Below are 17413 nucleotides of genomic sequence, written 5' to 3'. Positions count from 1 at the left end.
CGCCGCCCGCCGCCCACCGCCCGCTCCACACGCGGAGAGTTGCAGGATGGTCCAGCAAAGGATTGGGGGGGAAAAGCATCAGGCCAACCTAATGGGTGGGAAGGGCAGCAGGAGAGCTGGGCAGAACGGTTTATTTGATTGACGCGAAATTCCTCCAATGAAAATGAAGGATTCGTGAAGCTTCCGCCCTACTGGGCAAAACATTTAGCAGCTTTCAACCAATCCAGCCGGTCCTAGAGGCCGCTGAGGTCGTTCGAGTCTGTTGAACGGCTTGTGGAAGTCGTGCTGCGTTGGGTAGGGGTTTAAAATCGTTCTTGAGAGGAACATCTCTGTCCGAAGAGAAAATGAGTTTAGCTCTGAGGTCGGTAATAAAGAGGCGGCAATGCCCACACCCCGAAGCCGGGCCCAAGGGCGGGTGTAGGGAAGGGAAGCCATTTGCAGCCCAGGCTAGGAAGAGGTTGCAGTTTGGGACTAGCGAAAGGAACCTCGGCCAACCTGTCCGGACCCCTCACTCAGGGGCCCAGGGGTCCCGCAGGTGATGAGCCCAGAGCTTTTTGGCGAAGGCAGTCATTTCTGTCAGAGCGTTGGGCTTGCGTCGGCCCAGAAGATAGGTTTTGTTGCGAGCCAGGAGGGAGTGAAATATCGCGAGGTTTCTACCGGTGTTTGTGTGAAAAAAATCAGGCCCTGGATTCTCCCTTCCTACCGTTCCCGGTGCCTGCTGTATACCTCAGCTAACGTAATCACTCACCTGTGAAAGTGGGAAAGAAAGTGGGAAAGAACATAAAAGCTTGGTGTACTCCGAGAGTCATGCTTTACTTGATAATTGGGGACCCATTTTAGTGACTTCGACTGGCATTCTCACCTAGATTTCCTTTTTGAATTTCTTGAGCTTTCATTCAATTCCAGTCTCTGACCCTCTGTATGTTGCCCTCTTGGTATTTAGAGGATGTACTTTATCCACAAAGTTATGCCATTCTAGAAACGTGCATTGCTGTGCTTAAAGGCAATCGTGGTCCCCATTGGCTGTGTTCACGTGTGTGTTCTGGACTTGGGCTTTCTGAGTCTTGGGAAGGGAATGACTGACCCCAGGAATGCCCAGATTTGTGTAAAGTCAGGTCACTTGTAAAGGAAAATCAGCTTTATTATACTGTTCCTGCTGGTCACTTTCTAGCTATCTCGTCTTTTTTGGGGGTATGTGTTAAAGACCAAAATGACTTTGAAGTGTAATTGGATAACACATTCGAATACTGTCAACTTTTTTTATATGTCAAAGTTTTACAGGATTCTTCCATGTTTTAAAACTTGTGCTTATACACGTGTTGCACCCTCATTTAAAAACTTGGACCACTTTATAAATTGGCAGCTCTTAAGGAATACATCTCTGATTTTAAATTTTGCTTTTTATTTTTTTTAAGCATTTCCAGAGTTTGTTAGGAGAAAGAAGTTTTAACATATAATTTACATGTTAAGTGAAAATTACTTTTCACATTTTCTTAAAAAATTAAGTGCAAATATTATATACTATGTTTTGGTCTCTAATATTTGTGATATCTTTTGGCCTATAAATACTCTGGTTGATTTGTTAATATCAGTGGAAGAAATTACAAATAAAGTACCAAACTGTTAGAAAAACATAATCTAAAAACATTGTAAATTTAAAAATTTAGAATGCCAAAATAATTTTATAAGTCATAGATAAATTACATGGTTCTCTTTTAGGTAGAAATTTTAAGAACTTATTTAAAAGTACTATCAAAAGAGAATGAAGTATGTAGTTATTATCAATTATTAATTTCATTTGGAAACTTTTTAAATGATTTTATAGAATGTTGTGAATATGGTATAGGTGCTTTGGTTCTCAGGTAGTACAAGTGAGACTAAATGCATAGGAGGGAAGAGGGAAAGTTTGATATTATTTCTTTTAATAATAACCTGATATATAACTATTCAGTTTTGGGAATACAAATTATTAGCCCATAAGTCTAGCCTTTTAAGTTTGAAATAAGCAGTGCTTTGACTTATAGGGAAAATTTCTTTATGATTCTCCAAAATGTTTCCTTTTATGAAACTTGGAAAATTGGGCTGGGGTTGTGGGTCAGTGGTAGCACGCTTGCCTAGCATGTGTGAGGCACTGAGTTTGATTCTTAGCACCATATACAAATAAATAAAATAAATAAAGGTCTGAAATTTGGAAAATCACTCTGTAGCTAGTTTGCAAAATATATTTGGATTAAAGTGAACTAAAGGCTTTTCTTTCCATTTCATAGAAGTGAACTTGTAGTTGACAAAACAAAGAGAAAAAAAAGAAGAGAACTTTCTGAGGAACAGAAGCAAGAAATTAAAGATGCTTTTGAGCTATTTGATACAGACAAAGATGAAGCAATAGATTATCATGAATTAAAGGTAACTAAATTAAAATATTTTTCTATAAAATGATTTGCATTTTTGATAGCTTAATATATATTTCTAAACAATTACTTTAATTAAACTGATTTTGGAATTATAAAGCCATTTTAAGCACTCACAAGTGCTGTAATAGAATGGAATCAATTCCCTAGCATAGCATTTAGAAAATCTTTTTCATTTAATTAATAAAATGAAATATATTTTAAATATAAAGTTATTTTAAAAGGCATTTTAAACATAAAAGTTTATTCCTATGGAAGGTGATTATTTTTCATTCACATAATTAAACTATTTCAGAACATGGAGTTTAAACAGTTCTTATCATATTCTTCTCCCAGTGTTGGTTTCTTTCTTTTGTGGGATGGGGATTACTCATACTTTTGAAATTAGAGGAACATTATAAGTTTTTGCATATTACCTTTGTTACATATTAGTAACAAAGTACCAACCTACTTTCTTTAGTGCAAACACTATAATTTGTTTGATACTTGATGTTGATGCACACTAATGGGGATAAATGTCAGTCTTGAGGCTTGGAATTATTTATAAAGATAAAATGGAAAATTGGTGTCTAGGGTTATAGGGGTCTTAGTGAAGGATGGCATCTTGAGATTTTGAGTTTTCTTTAATGGATAGGTGAATATAAATGTGTACTTGGTAGTTTTAATTTTAGTAACTTTGTAAGGGATTTTTAAGTAGAACAATTCCAGATAGGAATAGGAACTATACAGTGACATGATAGAACATATAAAAGCAATGATGTGTCCATAAGTCTAGCCTTTTCAATCCTGCAGTCCTCATTAACTCTCTTTTTCTAGTTGTTCTTTTTTTTTTTTAAATTTGGTAATTACCCACATTTATTCTATTCTTCCTTTATAATGTGTCTTCCATTTGTTACTATTGACTGTCTTGGTTTGGGACTCATTTCATAGCTGAATATTCCTACGTTGTTTCCCCACTTCTAGTTTGTCTTGTATACTACCATTAGATTTAGAGCTTTCTTACATTTTCTTTCCATATTGTTCATTGCTGACAAACTTTTATGACTCCTTATTACACACTGTATAAAGGTTCAGATTCCTTTCTTTCTGTTGAATGCTTCCTATATTTCTATTACTATCTATTTTTCTCATTTGCTATCTGCTCTCATTTATTTGAACTCTTCTCCTTCTGATAAGGTAAATAGTTCTGTTCACCTCAAACCTATTCTTTATTTTAGTGTGTATTTTAATGCCACTCATCCTTTCTAAATGTCCCATTGCTACACTTTATCTATTCATAAGGGACAACTTGAACTCTACAAGTAAGACTTTGTTAACCAGTAACATATTACTCCTTTGTTACTAGCAACAAAACTTCTCTTTCTGTTTCCTTCATTGTTAACCTCAGGATTCTGGACCACTTCTTTAGTAAATAGTCATTCAGGATTTGATGGTAATTCTTAATCCTTTTGTCTCTTCTCTTATATAACTTTCTAATACTTATGCCATGTCTTTTCTCTATTTTGATTCTAATTCCTTGAGAACAAATATGTTGTTGAAATTATACTTGTGTTAACTCAGTACATTGTAGAATATACAAACACTTGTTAGTCATATAAAAAAGTAAAATATAAAAGAAAAATATTTCTATTAAGTTTCAGTGGTGAAGAACAACTACATTAACACTGCTATTTTAGAGATATAAAACATTTAAAATAATTACATTTTATTAACATTATTTCTTAATATGTAAAATCTCAAGAATCAGAAATCCCTTTTGTAAAGAATGCTTTATAATTTGCTTTTCCCTTTTAATCCAAAAGGTGGCAATGAGAGCCTTGGGGTTTGATGTAAAAAAAGCTGATGTACTGAAGATTCTTAAAGATTATGACCGAGAAGCCACAGGGAAAATCACCTTTGAAGATTTTAATGAAGTTGGTGTGTATTTTAATAATCTTTGTAACCGGCTGTTGTTGGTAAATTATCTAATTAATACAAGATTTTTCCTTTTTTAAAATTCTCATGAATTTGAATTTAAATTCTTAAAATTCTCATGAATTCTCAAGAAGCAACATGATTATAGAATTTTGTTATTCAGTGTTGGTGTATAATATAGCTCTTATCCAGGTTATCTTTTGGTGCTCCTTTTTTCCTGGTTTTCAAAGAAAACATATTTATAACTTTGCTGTGAGATTTATAGTTTTGTCTTCATTTTATTCTAAAGATTCTAACAAGGAACTATTGTTTTTTATGAAAAGAAGTTTTTCCAAAGAATGTGTATTTATTTTATGTTAAAACTAAAAGGGTGATCAAAAAATTATTTTCTCTCAGTAAAACAGAAAATTGGTATCCTGCTGTGTGGAAAATATTTCCCCAAAACTTTTTGGTATGTGATTTTTGTTGGCAAAGTGGGAGAAAAGGAGACTTGTAGCAGTTAGTACCTTTGGCTGTAGATGAAGCACATGCCTTCAGGTTGACAGTTTATGAGGGACTATATAATTTGGATAGACTTGATTTCAGTGAATAAGTCATCTGAGGGTGGGGAGAGTATTGTGGTAAGGGAAATAATTGGCTGACTGGAAGTAGGAGAAAACATTTTGGAACTTCCAACTGAAGATAATGGACTTAATATAATTAAATTTTGTATAGTTGATTTTAGTGAATTATTTGTAGCATACATAGATGAGGCTTTTTCAGAATAAGAGATTCTGGAAGGCTAGGACTTGGCTATTATAACTTAAATTGCCTAGAATGTTAAACATAGAATGTATAAATATTCAGGTTTATTTCAATTAAATTATTTTTTTAAACCAATGATAACACTTTGTATGAATCATAATACAAGCATATCATATAGTTGTTTTCAGGTATTTAAAAAATTTGGAAACAAATACAGTTGTGTGCGCGCACGCACACACACACACACACACACAAACACACACACGCCCCTTATTTTAAATATTCAGCAAGAAGCAACATGGGAAGCAGAAAGAAAAATAGATTCACAGTAGTTATTATTATTATTTTTTCTTTTTCTGATTTGAAAGCTCAAACCAAAAGTGGTAGAGACTAAAGATAAATGATAAATCAAGAGAAAGAAACCACAACATAGAAGAGCATATGATTGTTTAGAGAGGCAGCTTATCCCTTTTGGGAACATATTTGTTTTTTTTCCCTCTAGCTTGTGAAAGTATTTACTCGAGAGGAATAGTGTCACCTTTCTTCTTCTGAAATAGATGTTCTTCTGAGGTTTATAATTGTAGTATTTGAAGTTTCAGCTTGAATCATTTATAGAAATAATGTGTTAGGATATTTGGAAATGATACTATCAGGAAAGAGCAATAATTCCTTTGGATGGATTACCTTGGAACCAGATTCCCTGGGTTCAGATGTTGGTTTTGTCGCTTACTAGTTATAAAACTTGATAATTTTACTTCTTGGCATCTCATTTTCAATTGTAAAATGGGGATAATAGTAATGTCTCATAAGGTTCTTGTGAGGTTTAAATAAGTCAGTAATATTTGAAGTGCTTAGAAAAGTACCTGTACCTGACATATATAAGTGCTACTAAGTGTTTGCTATTATTATTTTAATTTTTTTTTTAAAGAGAGAGAGAGAGAATTTTTTTAATATTTATTTTTTTTTAGTTCTCGGCGGACACAACATCTTTGTTGGTATGTGGTGCTGAGGATCAAACCCGGGCTGCACGCATGCCAGGCGAGCGCGCTACCGCTTGAGCCACATCCCCAGCCCCTGCTATTATTATTTTAAAAAATAGATTTTGTTTCATATATGCATCACTGGGACATAAAGTGTATCCTATTTTGCATATATTTTTCTCATTGTCTTTTTCATAGATGCAGACTATTTTAGTACTATTATTATCATTAATAATTCTATACATTATTTCATCTTAAATGAATACTTTTATTTTGCACCAGGGAATGAACCCAGGGGCATTTAACCACTGAGCCACATCCCCAGCCCTTTTTGTATTTTATTTTGAGACAGGATCTCCTAAGTTTTGCTTAGGGCCTTGCTAAATTGCTAGTCTGGCCTTGAACTAGTGATTCTCCTGCCTCAGCCTCCCAAGCCACTGGGATTGCAGGCTTATGTTACTGTGTCTGACTAAATGAATACAATTTTAAAATTATAATTTTAATGGAGACCAGATGCCCATTTTGTCTATCTTTTCCTGACACCCTGTCAACAAAGCATAAATACTGGGTTCCTTCTAGAATAAATAGCTATGGTAAAACTTAAGCTCTGACTCTCAAAGATCAACCTTTTGATGTGCTCAACACATATTTTGGCTATTTTAAGGCCACCTATTGAGTAGTAGTATCCAATAAAGCTTTATTACTGTTTGGGTATCAAACAATCAAGAACTATGTATAACACCCATTTGTTGATTACTTTTAACTAATAAGGGATCACAGATTAGTTTTATGTTTTGTGACAAGTGACTCTAAATCAGTACATTCGAGTCTTAATTTTCTGTACTGTTCCTTTAGATATTTCCCAATGAAGTCTGGCACTTAATTGGGTTATAATACTAGGGAAAAAAGCACTTAAATATATTTAATCCGAGTTTAGAGTCAAGGCAGCCTGAGGCTAATGAGTGCAGTAGGTATTTTAGGAATTGCTGTCTTTAAGACAAATTGGATGTTTGTATTTCATCTGTTTTTGGCATATATTACTTACCATTTAATTGCCTATTTAGAATGGAATATTGTATTTTCATTATGCTTATTTGACAAACACTGAATTTTTTGGCATTATGTACTATACTGGTGTGAGGAAGGGGAATTAATGAAAAGTTACCAAGATATTCTTCTTTTCAGATGCTTACAATTTACTACATCTTTGGTACTATGAGGTAAAGTATGATTTTGTCATGGGTGGGAATTGTTGAACTATAGCTCTTGGGACACATTTAATGGCACTCTGTACACTTCCAAACGCATTCTTTTATGTTGCTTTTCTGGTAACCTAGCAGTTTTGACAGAGACCTTAGAGTCCCCTGCAAAGCATAAAATATTTGCAATCTGTCCTTTTACAGGAAAGATTCCTCTGGATGAGGAATTGAAGATGATTTTCTAGAGGGGACTTCTAATTTAGGCCTTTAGAATGTGAATAAGATCTCCAAGTAGAAGTTTGCAAGAGTAGAGAAAAGGCATCATAGGCATACAAAACAACAACAAAAAATGATACTGAAACTATTGCAGTTTGGGAAACTTCAGTTAGTGCCCTTGGCTAAAGATTGGGAAATGACTGGGAAAGTAGGCTTGGGCCAGATTAGTAAAGTATGGCATAATATTGAGTTCTGACTTTAGTTAACAAAGCATCATTAACAATTTTTAAGGAATGGGATATGATGTGTTTTAGAAAGATAACTGATGAAAATATAGTAGATGATTTGGAAGAAAAAGATTGTAGACAGAAAGTACTAGACTTTTTATCCTGATGATGAGGAGGATAAAAAGGAAAGGGTTATTTTTAAAAGTTTTTTAAAAAACCTTCAGAAATACAAGAGCTAATCATTGATGATGATTATGGGAATATAATTTAGATATTTGAAGTAGGGGAAACTAGCTGTTAATGATGATTTTGGGGGCCTGGTGGACTGGGATTCAACAAGGAGCTACTATGGGGATCATGGAAGGAGTTTGGAGTACAGCATGCTGACCTTAAGTAAGTGTGATATGTTTGGACAGAGCCTTTGAAAAGGCAATGAGAAATATAGTTGATATTTCAACCATGACCTTTAGTCATTTTTTATTTACTTTTAATGTAATGTTTTTGAATTTGCTGTATTCTAAAGTGATTTTTATATGGGTAAGGTCTAATTATTTTGATGAAGTACATTTCTGATAGTGTAGTGAAATCATTTGAAAATAGACACATGGACAGAAATTTGGTATTCTGTAAAATAAATGAAACTTATCTTAATTGCCTGTATGACAATTGACTTATTTCATTGAAAAAAATGTTCTTATAATTAAATTTTACTTTGTAGAACAGGAAAAGAATGTGAAAGCATGGAGGATAGTCACTATAAAATTATATGCTAATGTTTTAGCTGTTCGGAATTATGGGCATTTTAATTCCTAAGAAATTTTTATTCTAAGAGAGTATTGATACAAGACTATATAGACACATAAATCTGAAATAACTAACACAAAGTACTAGTGGGATAAGAATTTGTACATCTTGGAGCCCCATCTGTTCCCCAGATCACCCTGTTGCTTCTTTAAGTACATTAATACTTTTTTGCAAGCTGCTTTTTTGGTTCACCTGTCATGTTAATTATTTAATTGGTGAAGAAAATTTCTTAACACTTTTTTTTTCCTTGTCCTGCTTTTTTGTTGGGACTAAATTCAAAATAAGTTGAGTATGAGCCATAGAGTTAAGTGTGGTATTTTATTTTGGTGTTATGGCTGTATATATGCCAATTCCTTTTTGACTGAATATTTATGAGCTTTGATGATTTGCATACTTATAGTAATATACTTCAATTAGTTACTTGGAAGCCTATTTGGATAAAATTAATGGATTAAAATATTGAATATATGTATAGATGACATAACATCAGCTTCAATAGGTGCTTGTTCAACTAAATACAGATAAAGCAGCAGCAGCAAAACAACTTGTTGAGAACTTGGATTGTATTTTTTCATTTGGGGTTCATTTAAACGTTCTAGTATTTCCTATCTACAAGCAGTTGCAATTTTCTAAAGATTTTAAAAGTCTCAACAGGACTAAGTTACTTTTAATGGTATAATGAAAATCATATAAATAACGTTTTCTTACAGAGATAGAATAGCATATAGAATAACTTCATAAGTGTTTATTTGCGTATTTTCAGAATTTTATCTAGTAACTTAAAAAAATTATAACACAGATTTTCAGCTCAGTTTTCATTATTGTGGCTATTTATTGAAGACAGAAAGTGTGGAAAATATTTAAGCTGACTGTATTGTTATATATGATTACATTTAGTATGTTAAAGTAAACTATTATTGTTAAGGTCTGAAATCACATTTATTTTCAGCAAGTTGAGAGTTATTATACTGAGCAAATTGGATATGACTTTAGGGAGATCTCCTTTTCAGAGGGTTTTATTTTTTCTTTTAAATATAGCTTTCTTACTATAATCAGATTTAATCCTTTTAACTTACTTCTCACATTTTGGAAAACCAAAAGTTTCTTCTACTCATGAAGATGTTAGTTGAATTTTCATCTACTGTCCGAGATTATACCTCTATCAATGATAGCAGTGCTTTTTGTTAACTCCTCAGGTCTTGTGTTGTTGTTTGTTTTTAAGTTAGATTAAATTTGATGAAGAATAAATGTATTAAGTTTAGTTAACAGATGGCATTTATCTAGTTAGCTCTAAATATTTTCTTGATATTTCTTTCTAGAAGTTGGCTATAAACTAGATTTATTTTTGCTTGATGTCAGTGGAACCTAGTGTAATTCTTAGTACAGTTCAATAGTAGACATTAAATAAATAAGGTATATGTGCAGTCCTTTTTATTTTTTGCATTTTTGTGATATACATAGTTTTGCATACCCTTATAATAAGATAAATTGTTGACATTTAAAATCTAAAATATAGATTTGATTTTTCTAATTTCAAGCTTATCTATGAATTTAATGAATCTAATTTGACATTTTATTTATAACTATATTAGACTAAATGTTGACAGATTTGCAGCTTTTCTTCTTATTTAATATTTAGCTGATTTCAAATACGAATGCTTTTGTGATTATGCAGGTTTTGTTTAAAATATATATATATATATATATATATTTTTTTTTTTTAACTGTAGTGACAGACTGGATATTGGAAAGAGACCCACATGAAGAAATACTGAAGGCATTTAAACTATTTGATGATGATGATTCAGGTAAAATAAGCTTGAGGAATTTGCGACGAGTTGCAAGAGAATTGGGTGAAAACATGAGTGATGAAGAACTTCGGGCTATGATAGAAGAGTTTGATAAAGATGGTGATGGAGAAAGTAAGTTTTGCATAAAACCCATTTTCCAAGTATCCTTGATATCACACATACACTAAATTTTTCTAAAACTAAGTGACTTTCAAGACCCTTTACAAACTTATCATTTCTTTCTTTCTTGAGACAAGATGTCAAGGTGTTGCCCAAAGTGGGCAACTCCTGGGCTCAAATAATCCCCTGCCTCAGCCTCTCAAGTAGCTAGAACTACAGTTATGAGCTACTGTGCCTTGCTCTAAACAGTCACTTTTTATTCAGTGTGTTATTCGTCTTGTAATATCATATTTTTGCTTAACTATTTGGCAAATTCAATTTAAAATGAAGCAGATCTTTAAAACCTACTGTACAGATTTTAATATGAAGTTCCATACTTCAAGAAGTAGTTTAGTTTTCTCCGAAGATAAAACATCACCAAAATTTTAACCACTCAGTAAAATTTTATACTTTAATGCTTTTTCCCTCAACCTGCATGCATTTCTAAACTAAGTTATATTTATTTTACTGTTCGAATGTTTTTAATCTGTCTTTCCCTTGTTCACTGCTGCTGTCCTAATTCACACACTGATTTCTTCTTAGCAATTTTGTAATAGCCTTATTTATTCTTTGCTTGGCTACCTATTAGGAGCAGTGTTCTGTGTGCTGACTAATGCTATACAATGAAACAGGCAGATGTGGTTCCTGCCCTTACTTTGCTGTCTTTTACAGCCTTCTAATTGCACTCGGTGTACATAAATCTCTATAATCTTTCTTCTTCAGTCTATTGATAGCATTATTTTCCTAAAATACAGGTTTGATGATACCATTTCTGTGTTTAAACGTTTTAATGGTTCTTCATTGCCCGCAGAGTAAAGTATAAAGCCTTCTATGATCTGTCCCACTTTAAGTAACTAGTTTTATTTCCCACTGTATTCTTCCACTTTTCTACTTTAGCTCTCACCTCCTGTATGTACACACTTTGACAGGATACTCTGTATCCTTTTTTGTGCAGTGCCTTTCATCATGCTGTTCCTTAATCTTAGAGTGCTCTAATTTGCCAATTTCTGTCTGCTAAAATGTTATTCATTTTACTGGGTACATTTTAAACACTAGCTTTTCCTCAAAAAACCTCCCCTAATGGTGTGTTTGAATTGAGTCTTCCATTGAGACTCATAGCATTTACAAGAACAAATTGCTTTGATACTTTCATGTATTTAATATGGATTTTTTTGTTTGCGAACTAAATTTAGTTAGAGGTATAAACTATTTTTTTGTGTTTTAAACTGCTAAAGATCATACTATTTTGATGCTTCTTTTGTGGACTTTAGTAATTGCTTTTGTGAATTTTCATGCTGTCTAGTTTTTAAGGACAATGAATTTTTAAAAACTTATATATAAAGCAAAATAAATATGATGTATGTGGAGTTGCTACAAGATAGACATAAAGCTGTGATAATGGTATAATATCATACCCTGATCTCCCTAAATAAACATAGTACATATCTTTTTGGAAAAGAGAAAGCACCATTTCAAAAGATGCTGTGCACCATATTTTAAGTAATGATGATTATTGCTAACATTTATTTAGTAGTTAGATTTATGCTTCAAGTGTAAAATCTTTGAATTATAAAACACATCTGTGTTTCAGATTATTAATTATGTTGCCTAGTTTTCATAATAACTTTTGTAAAATATAATATTATACCTTTACATGCATAGGATAGATGCATGAATAATAAATGAAGAAGCTAAATCTTTCAGAGATTAATAGCCTACCCAAGGTTATCACAAAGCTAATACATGACAGAACTGGAACAAAAACTCAGATCTCCTTAATAACAAAGAATGTGCTTTTATATATAATACTTTATGCATTTTGTGCTGTAAAACAGAGTGTTGACTAGATTTCTATGTTTATGGAGTTTTAGAAATGACATACTATTATAGGAAGCAATCTATCAATTGGTACTTCTGATGCTAAACTTTAGTTTTATCCCTTTTAAAGACAGATGTTCTTTAAGGTATTTATTCTGTTTATTTATTCTCTGTAATTCTCTAAAATTCTTATTATAAATAACTTGTAATAAGATTTACTCTGTGAAATGATTGAGTTATGAAAATTTTCTTAAAGGCAGCAGTGTGGAAGAAAATAAAGCCATCACTTGCTTGATTCAATAAATATTTTTGTCAAATGCTTGTTTTATGCTAGATTTATGAGACATTGTTGATAGAAGTTATAAAGTTAAATGTACAAAGGTAGCACTGATTCTCTTCTAATTGACTGAAAGGCTGTTAGTAAAGTATCTGATTCCTCTAGCTTCTTTCTCCTTTTATGTTTTCAGGTATGGAATAGCTTAAAATACTTTGAAGAGCTATCATACTCTAAAGTATATATGTATAAATAATATAAACTTAAGTGTGTGTGATGAAACTTAATTTAAAACTTAAGTAGCAGAACAAGAATTTTGTAGATTTTGAATGTTTTAATCATGACTCTTATACTGTTAAAATGATATATAGTAAATTCATCTAAGAGTGTTCTTATGTTCTTTTTCTTAAGAACATACAGTCTTGCTACCTGTTTTGGTCTAGATGCCTCAGTCTATGTTTACTAAATCAGGGGTTCTTAAAAGGAGGCCAATACTGATTAAATTTTGAAAAGTTTTTATATATTTGAACTTTTAAATATTTATTAGGGGGACAGAAGGGTCATAGCTTTCACAAGATATTCAAATGTAGTTATTTAGCACCATAATTTAAAGATCACTGCTCCAATTTCTAAGATCCTTGAAGGTAGTGTGAGAATGTTACAGAGTTTGTTCTCACCACATATGTTACAGTGCCTTGTAAATGTTTAATATTGAATACATAGATTCCTGGTTTTCTGTCAGCTTCTGAACAACTCTTTCTCCTTAACTTGAAGTTTCTTTTTGCTAGGTTTGCATTATTCTTTTTCTGTTACTGTATTTCTGATAGTATTATTCTACTTTTATTCTTTTTCCACCTCTTTCAAATTCCTTCTTATTTCAAAACTCAAATAATGGTTTGCTTTTACCTAATTTCTGTCATTAATAATGTTTTTTTTCTTCTATAATAGATATTTTTTTAATAATAGGTCATATTTTATGTTAGTAACATGTATTCTCTGTTTAAGGTATAAAACCTAATTGACATAGTTATTGAAACTGGTTTTCAATGTGATTTCTGCAACTAGTATATTCTTATTTATTTATTTATTTTAATTAGGTATACATGACAGCAGAATGCATTTTGATTCATTGTACACAACTGCAACACAACTTTGGAACTAGTATATTCTTTTTATTCCTGATGTACATGGTTGTTTCCTCAACATTTTTAATTGGTTAATTTTTCTAACTTTTTATTATGTATATTCTCAAACAGAAAATTGTTTAATTATTACAATGAATACCCCTGTACACCTGCCTAGATTCAGTAATTAATATTTTACTGTATTTGCTTTATCCATGAAATGTTTTTTGAACCACTTGAAAATTTTTACTATATCCATATGTCAAAAATGTCTCCCCAATATTTTAACATTATTAAGAATAAGGATTATTACTAAGAATAAGAATAACATTAATAAGAATAAGGATATAGTTTTGCACCTCAGACAATTAACAATAATTTTATAGTATTATTTATTATCTTTCTCACTTCAATTTAGATATATTACAAAGTAAGAACCTTAGTGTCTGTTTTGATTTATTATATAACATTTAGTGTGATGTTGGCGTTCTCTAGACACTTAAAAATGTCTGATTTAATTCAGTGTTTTTATATTTTGTCATTGAGGATTTTTAGAATTAGAAACAATCTAAAAACATCATTTGATTTTCATTATATTCAGATGAAGAAAATGAGATGAGGAACTATTCTTGGCAGAGGTATAACTAGAAGTCAGATCTTTTATTTCTCAGTGTAGTTTTTTTAACTATTATTAAAATTATCAATAATAGTTTATGGTTTAAGCGATGTTAAGTCTTGGAGCCATAAATTCATAAACTCACCTGTCAGATACAGAACATTATTTTCTGAACATTTTTATTAATTTGGGTTTGCATGTATATACTGTGTTTTTAAAATTGTATTTAATAAGATTATCTGTTTCCTGTTTATTTCTAGTTTATTTCTTAAATAATATGCCCTATAAACTGGAGATTCTTACTGACATTGGTAAACTTACAGGTAGTTGTTATCAGTGGATTTCCCCCCCTACATTTACATCTATATTTTATAGTTGCTATATTTCTTTGATAATTAAGATGAAATCTGTATTTTTCAAATTGCCATTTCTGTTGATACTTTTGAGGTGTGGTGACCTGGTTTCAGTTATTTTTTTCTTTAAAATAAACTTTTGAAAGTTCAAGAAGAACAATTTGAGTTTTTAAAAATTTAATTTTCATTCTTTAGAATTCTACTTATTTACATGAATGATATGTTTAAGCTTATTTGTGAAGGAAGGGTTTGCTAAGTGAACTAGTAGAATAAAGATTATAAAAAGGAGTTGTTTAACCATTTAAGAAATTTAAAATGTCATGTTTTTGAACTGTTTTATCAAGTGTATACAAGTGCTTTGACTGTGATACTGTCTAAGTAACACATAATATACTGTCTTTTCCCTGGTTAATATTAAAGAATACTAATTTAAAATGATTATCATATGTATTTTCATATTCATAAAGTTCATCAACTTACTATAATTTTGTATAATATAAAATTTAAAAATTAATATAAAATGATTGTTGTAATATTTGCTGAACAAATAAGGTATCTATTTCTGACTTTTATTTTCTTTCTTACTACAGTAAATCAAGAGGAGTTCATTGCTATCATGACTGGTGATATTTAAAGAATTACAAGGATAAAAACACTAAGAATGTTGAAGTTACCATATAACATTCTATTTTTTTGTGTGCCTGGAGCAATGTTAAAAAAGAAACCTACTTAAGTTCTTATTCCCAGAAGGACCAACATTAAGCATCTTCTGTATTTATGTTTTATTGTTAACTTTCTTTGTATGAGCATTGTTTAACTTTGTATTCATAATATAGGTTTCTATAAAATTTTTAAAAAATCAAATCGTGGTACATATTCTTTGCAGATTTTTTAAATTTAACATTAGTCATTTCTTTTGGTGTACACTTTTTTTAGACTTTCATTAATAAATGTTTATTTATTAGTATTCTAAAGTTTAAAAATTTTCTATTTTACTTTGCTTTCTAAAATCTTTTAACCCTTTTAATAGAATATTCTAAAATCTTTTTATATTTTTACTGTTTCTAAAACATTGAAATACAAATAGTGATAGAATAATACCTTTATTTCCATCACAAAGATCTCATCAAATTTTACATTCTGTTTCAATATTAGATGACTCAACATAGGCCTCATTTCTTTTTAGAGTCATGCCTTTCTAGTTAGAGGGACTAAACATTGTGTATATGGATTTGACCTGTTTAACTTTGTGTTCTTGAACTCCTTTGGCATGTTAACATAAGAATGAAAGTTAAATCTGAATATTGTTTCCTTAACCTAATTGAGTGAGAAAAGTTTGAGTCACCTAACTTCATAAAAAAGTGAAAGATTTAAATTTTGATCATTTAGAAAATATGAAAATATAAAATAGTAAGCTACAGAAATAATTAAAGGTTATGTTTAACGAAAATAAAGGAACATTCTGTGATTCACCAGGAAACAGTAGATAGACTTTTTCCAAATATTGGCTCTTCTGCCTTGTAAAAGTTCATTAGGGGGAAACAAATGACTACAGAAGATAGGTCATAGAAAAGTGGTACCCATTCCAGGCCTTCACTAATATGTTTCCTGATTATATGGGCTTTCTTAGGAAGAAAGTTGGGTTGTCTATTTCAGTGACCTTTCTTTAAACTTCAAGTTTTAGATTTAATATAATTTGAGGTACTTTTAAATGCTGTGAGCCTCCTAGAGTATTGTATTAAGAGTTAGCCATTAGAAATTTAATAGAAAACTAGTAGGGATTACTAGAACAGTGAATGCCATTTCAAAGAATTCTCTGGGAACAAGTTAATTGTTCACCTTGAATAGAAAATTTGAATTGAAATCAGTGTTCATAATAATAATCATTGATTCAGAGCAACAAATAGAAGTTTAAAAATTTGTACTACGTGTACTGATGATTGCCTTCTGTGTCTTGATCATGAAATATATTGATTTCCAGGAAAGTGAAGAATAAAACATTAAAGTAAGTCTAGACTTGCTAGTCTATCACTTTATTGGAACAATACCTTTTTTGTTCCCTCCTACTTAAAGAGATATCTTCTTTGTTTTTAATATAAATTCTTTCCCTGGGATGCCAGTAGTTCTATTTTTACGGTGGGCTAGGGAAGAATGCTCACTGTTCATGTTTGTGTAACCTTTGTCTTATAGTAGAATATGAATTATTTGTCCATTTCTTCTAGTGTTAATAATCAGTAACTGTAGAGTTGAAAGGCTTATAAAGTTGGATAGTAGAGGCGGCAGTATGAAGAAAGAGTATTTTCTGTAAAAAAAAAAAAATAAATAAGGAAGGGGATGGGGTTGTAGCTCATTGGTAGAGCCCTTGCCTGGCACACATGAGGCACTGAGTTTGATCCTCAACACCACATAAAAATAAATGAAAAATAATGGGGGGAGTGGATATTAGTCACATTTATCTTTAAAATCACAACCACACTTATCATTCAATTGTATTTCATGATATGAAAAAACATATTTTCTGCTAAACTTCCCTAGCTCTTTGCTGCTATACTTCCTGGTGAGCTTTGCTAGCTTGAAATTTATCAGCTAAGATCTTTTCCTTCACTTTTGTTGTAAGCCAGTAGAGCTTATTTTCTAAAGAAGTTATGTAATTACTAGTAGCTCTTAGGATTTATAGTCGTCTGGGTAGGTAGTTGATATGGGGAGGATATAGAAAACAGTTTGTTAAGCATTTACTATATGGTAGTGTAAAAGAGTAGGAAAAACTTTTCCTACACTTAGTTTTTA

The 17413-nt window shown here is 31.4% G+C and overlaps 1 protein-coding gene across 1 annotated transcript; it reads left to right on the top strand.

Moving 5' to 3' along the window:
- The first annotated feature begins 232 nt into the window (after positions 1-232).
- On the top strand, positions 233-15537 carry Cetn3 (centrin 3). The gene is made up of 5 exons (XM_026408777.2): positions 233-361; positions 2268-2403; positions 4211-4325; positions 10223-10414; positions 15217-15537. Exons 1-5 carry the CDS (start codon positions 345-347, stop codon positions 15258-15260), a joined length of 504 nt encoding a protein of 167 aa, XP_026264562.1. The 5' UTR covers positions 233-344; the 3' UTR covers positions 15261-15537.
- The last annotated feature ends 1876 nt before the right edge of the window (positions 15538-17413 follow it).

The sequence above is a fragment of the Urocitellus parryii genome, chromosome 1 (genome assembly GCF_045843805.1).
Source record: "Urocitellus parryii isolate mUroPar1 chromosome 1, mUroPar1.hap1, whole genome shotgun sequence".
Classification (NCBI taxonomy): domain Eukaryota; kingdom Metazoa; phylum Chordata; class Mammalia; order Rodentia; family Sciuridae; genus Urocitellus; species Urocitellus parryii.
The sequence above is the reverse complement of the archived record's forward strand: the minus strand, read 5'-3'. Positions and strand labels throughout refer to the sequence as shown.

Bases quoted from the DNA above. Each gene is read 5' to 3' on its own strand.
- Cetn3 (XM_026408777.2), top strand. The intron at 2,404-4,210 runs GTAACTAAATTA...TTAATCCAAAAG, and splicing joins TAGATTATCATGAATTAAAG to GTGGCAATGAGAGCCTTGGG. The intron at 10,415-15,216 runs GTAAGTTTTGCA...TTCTTACTACAG, and splicing joins TAAAGATGGTGATGGAGAAA to TAAATCAAGAGGAGTTCATT.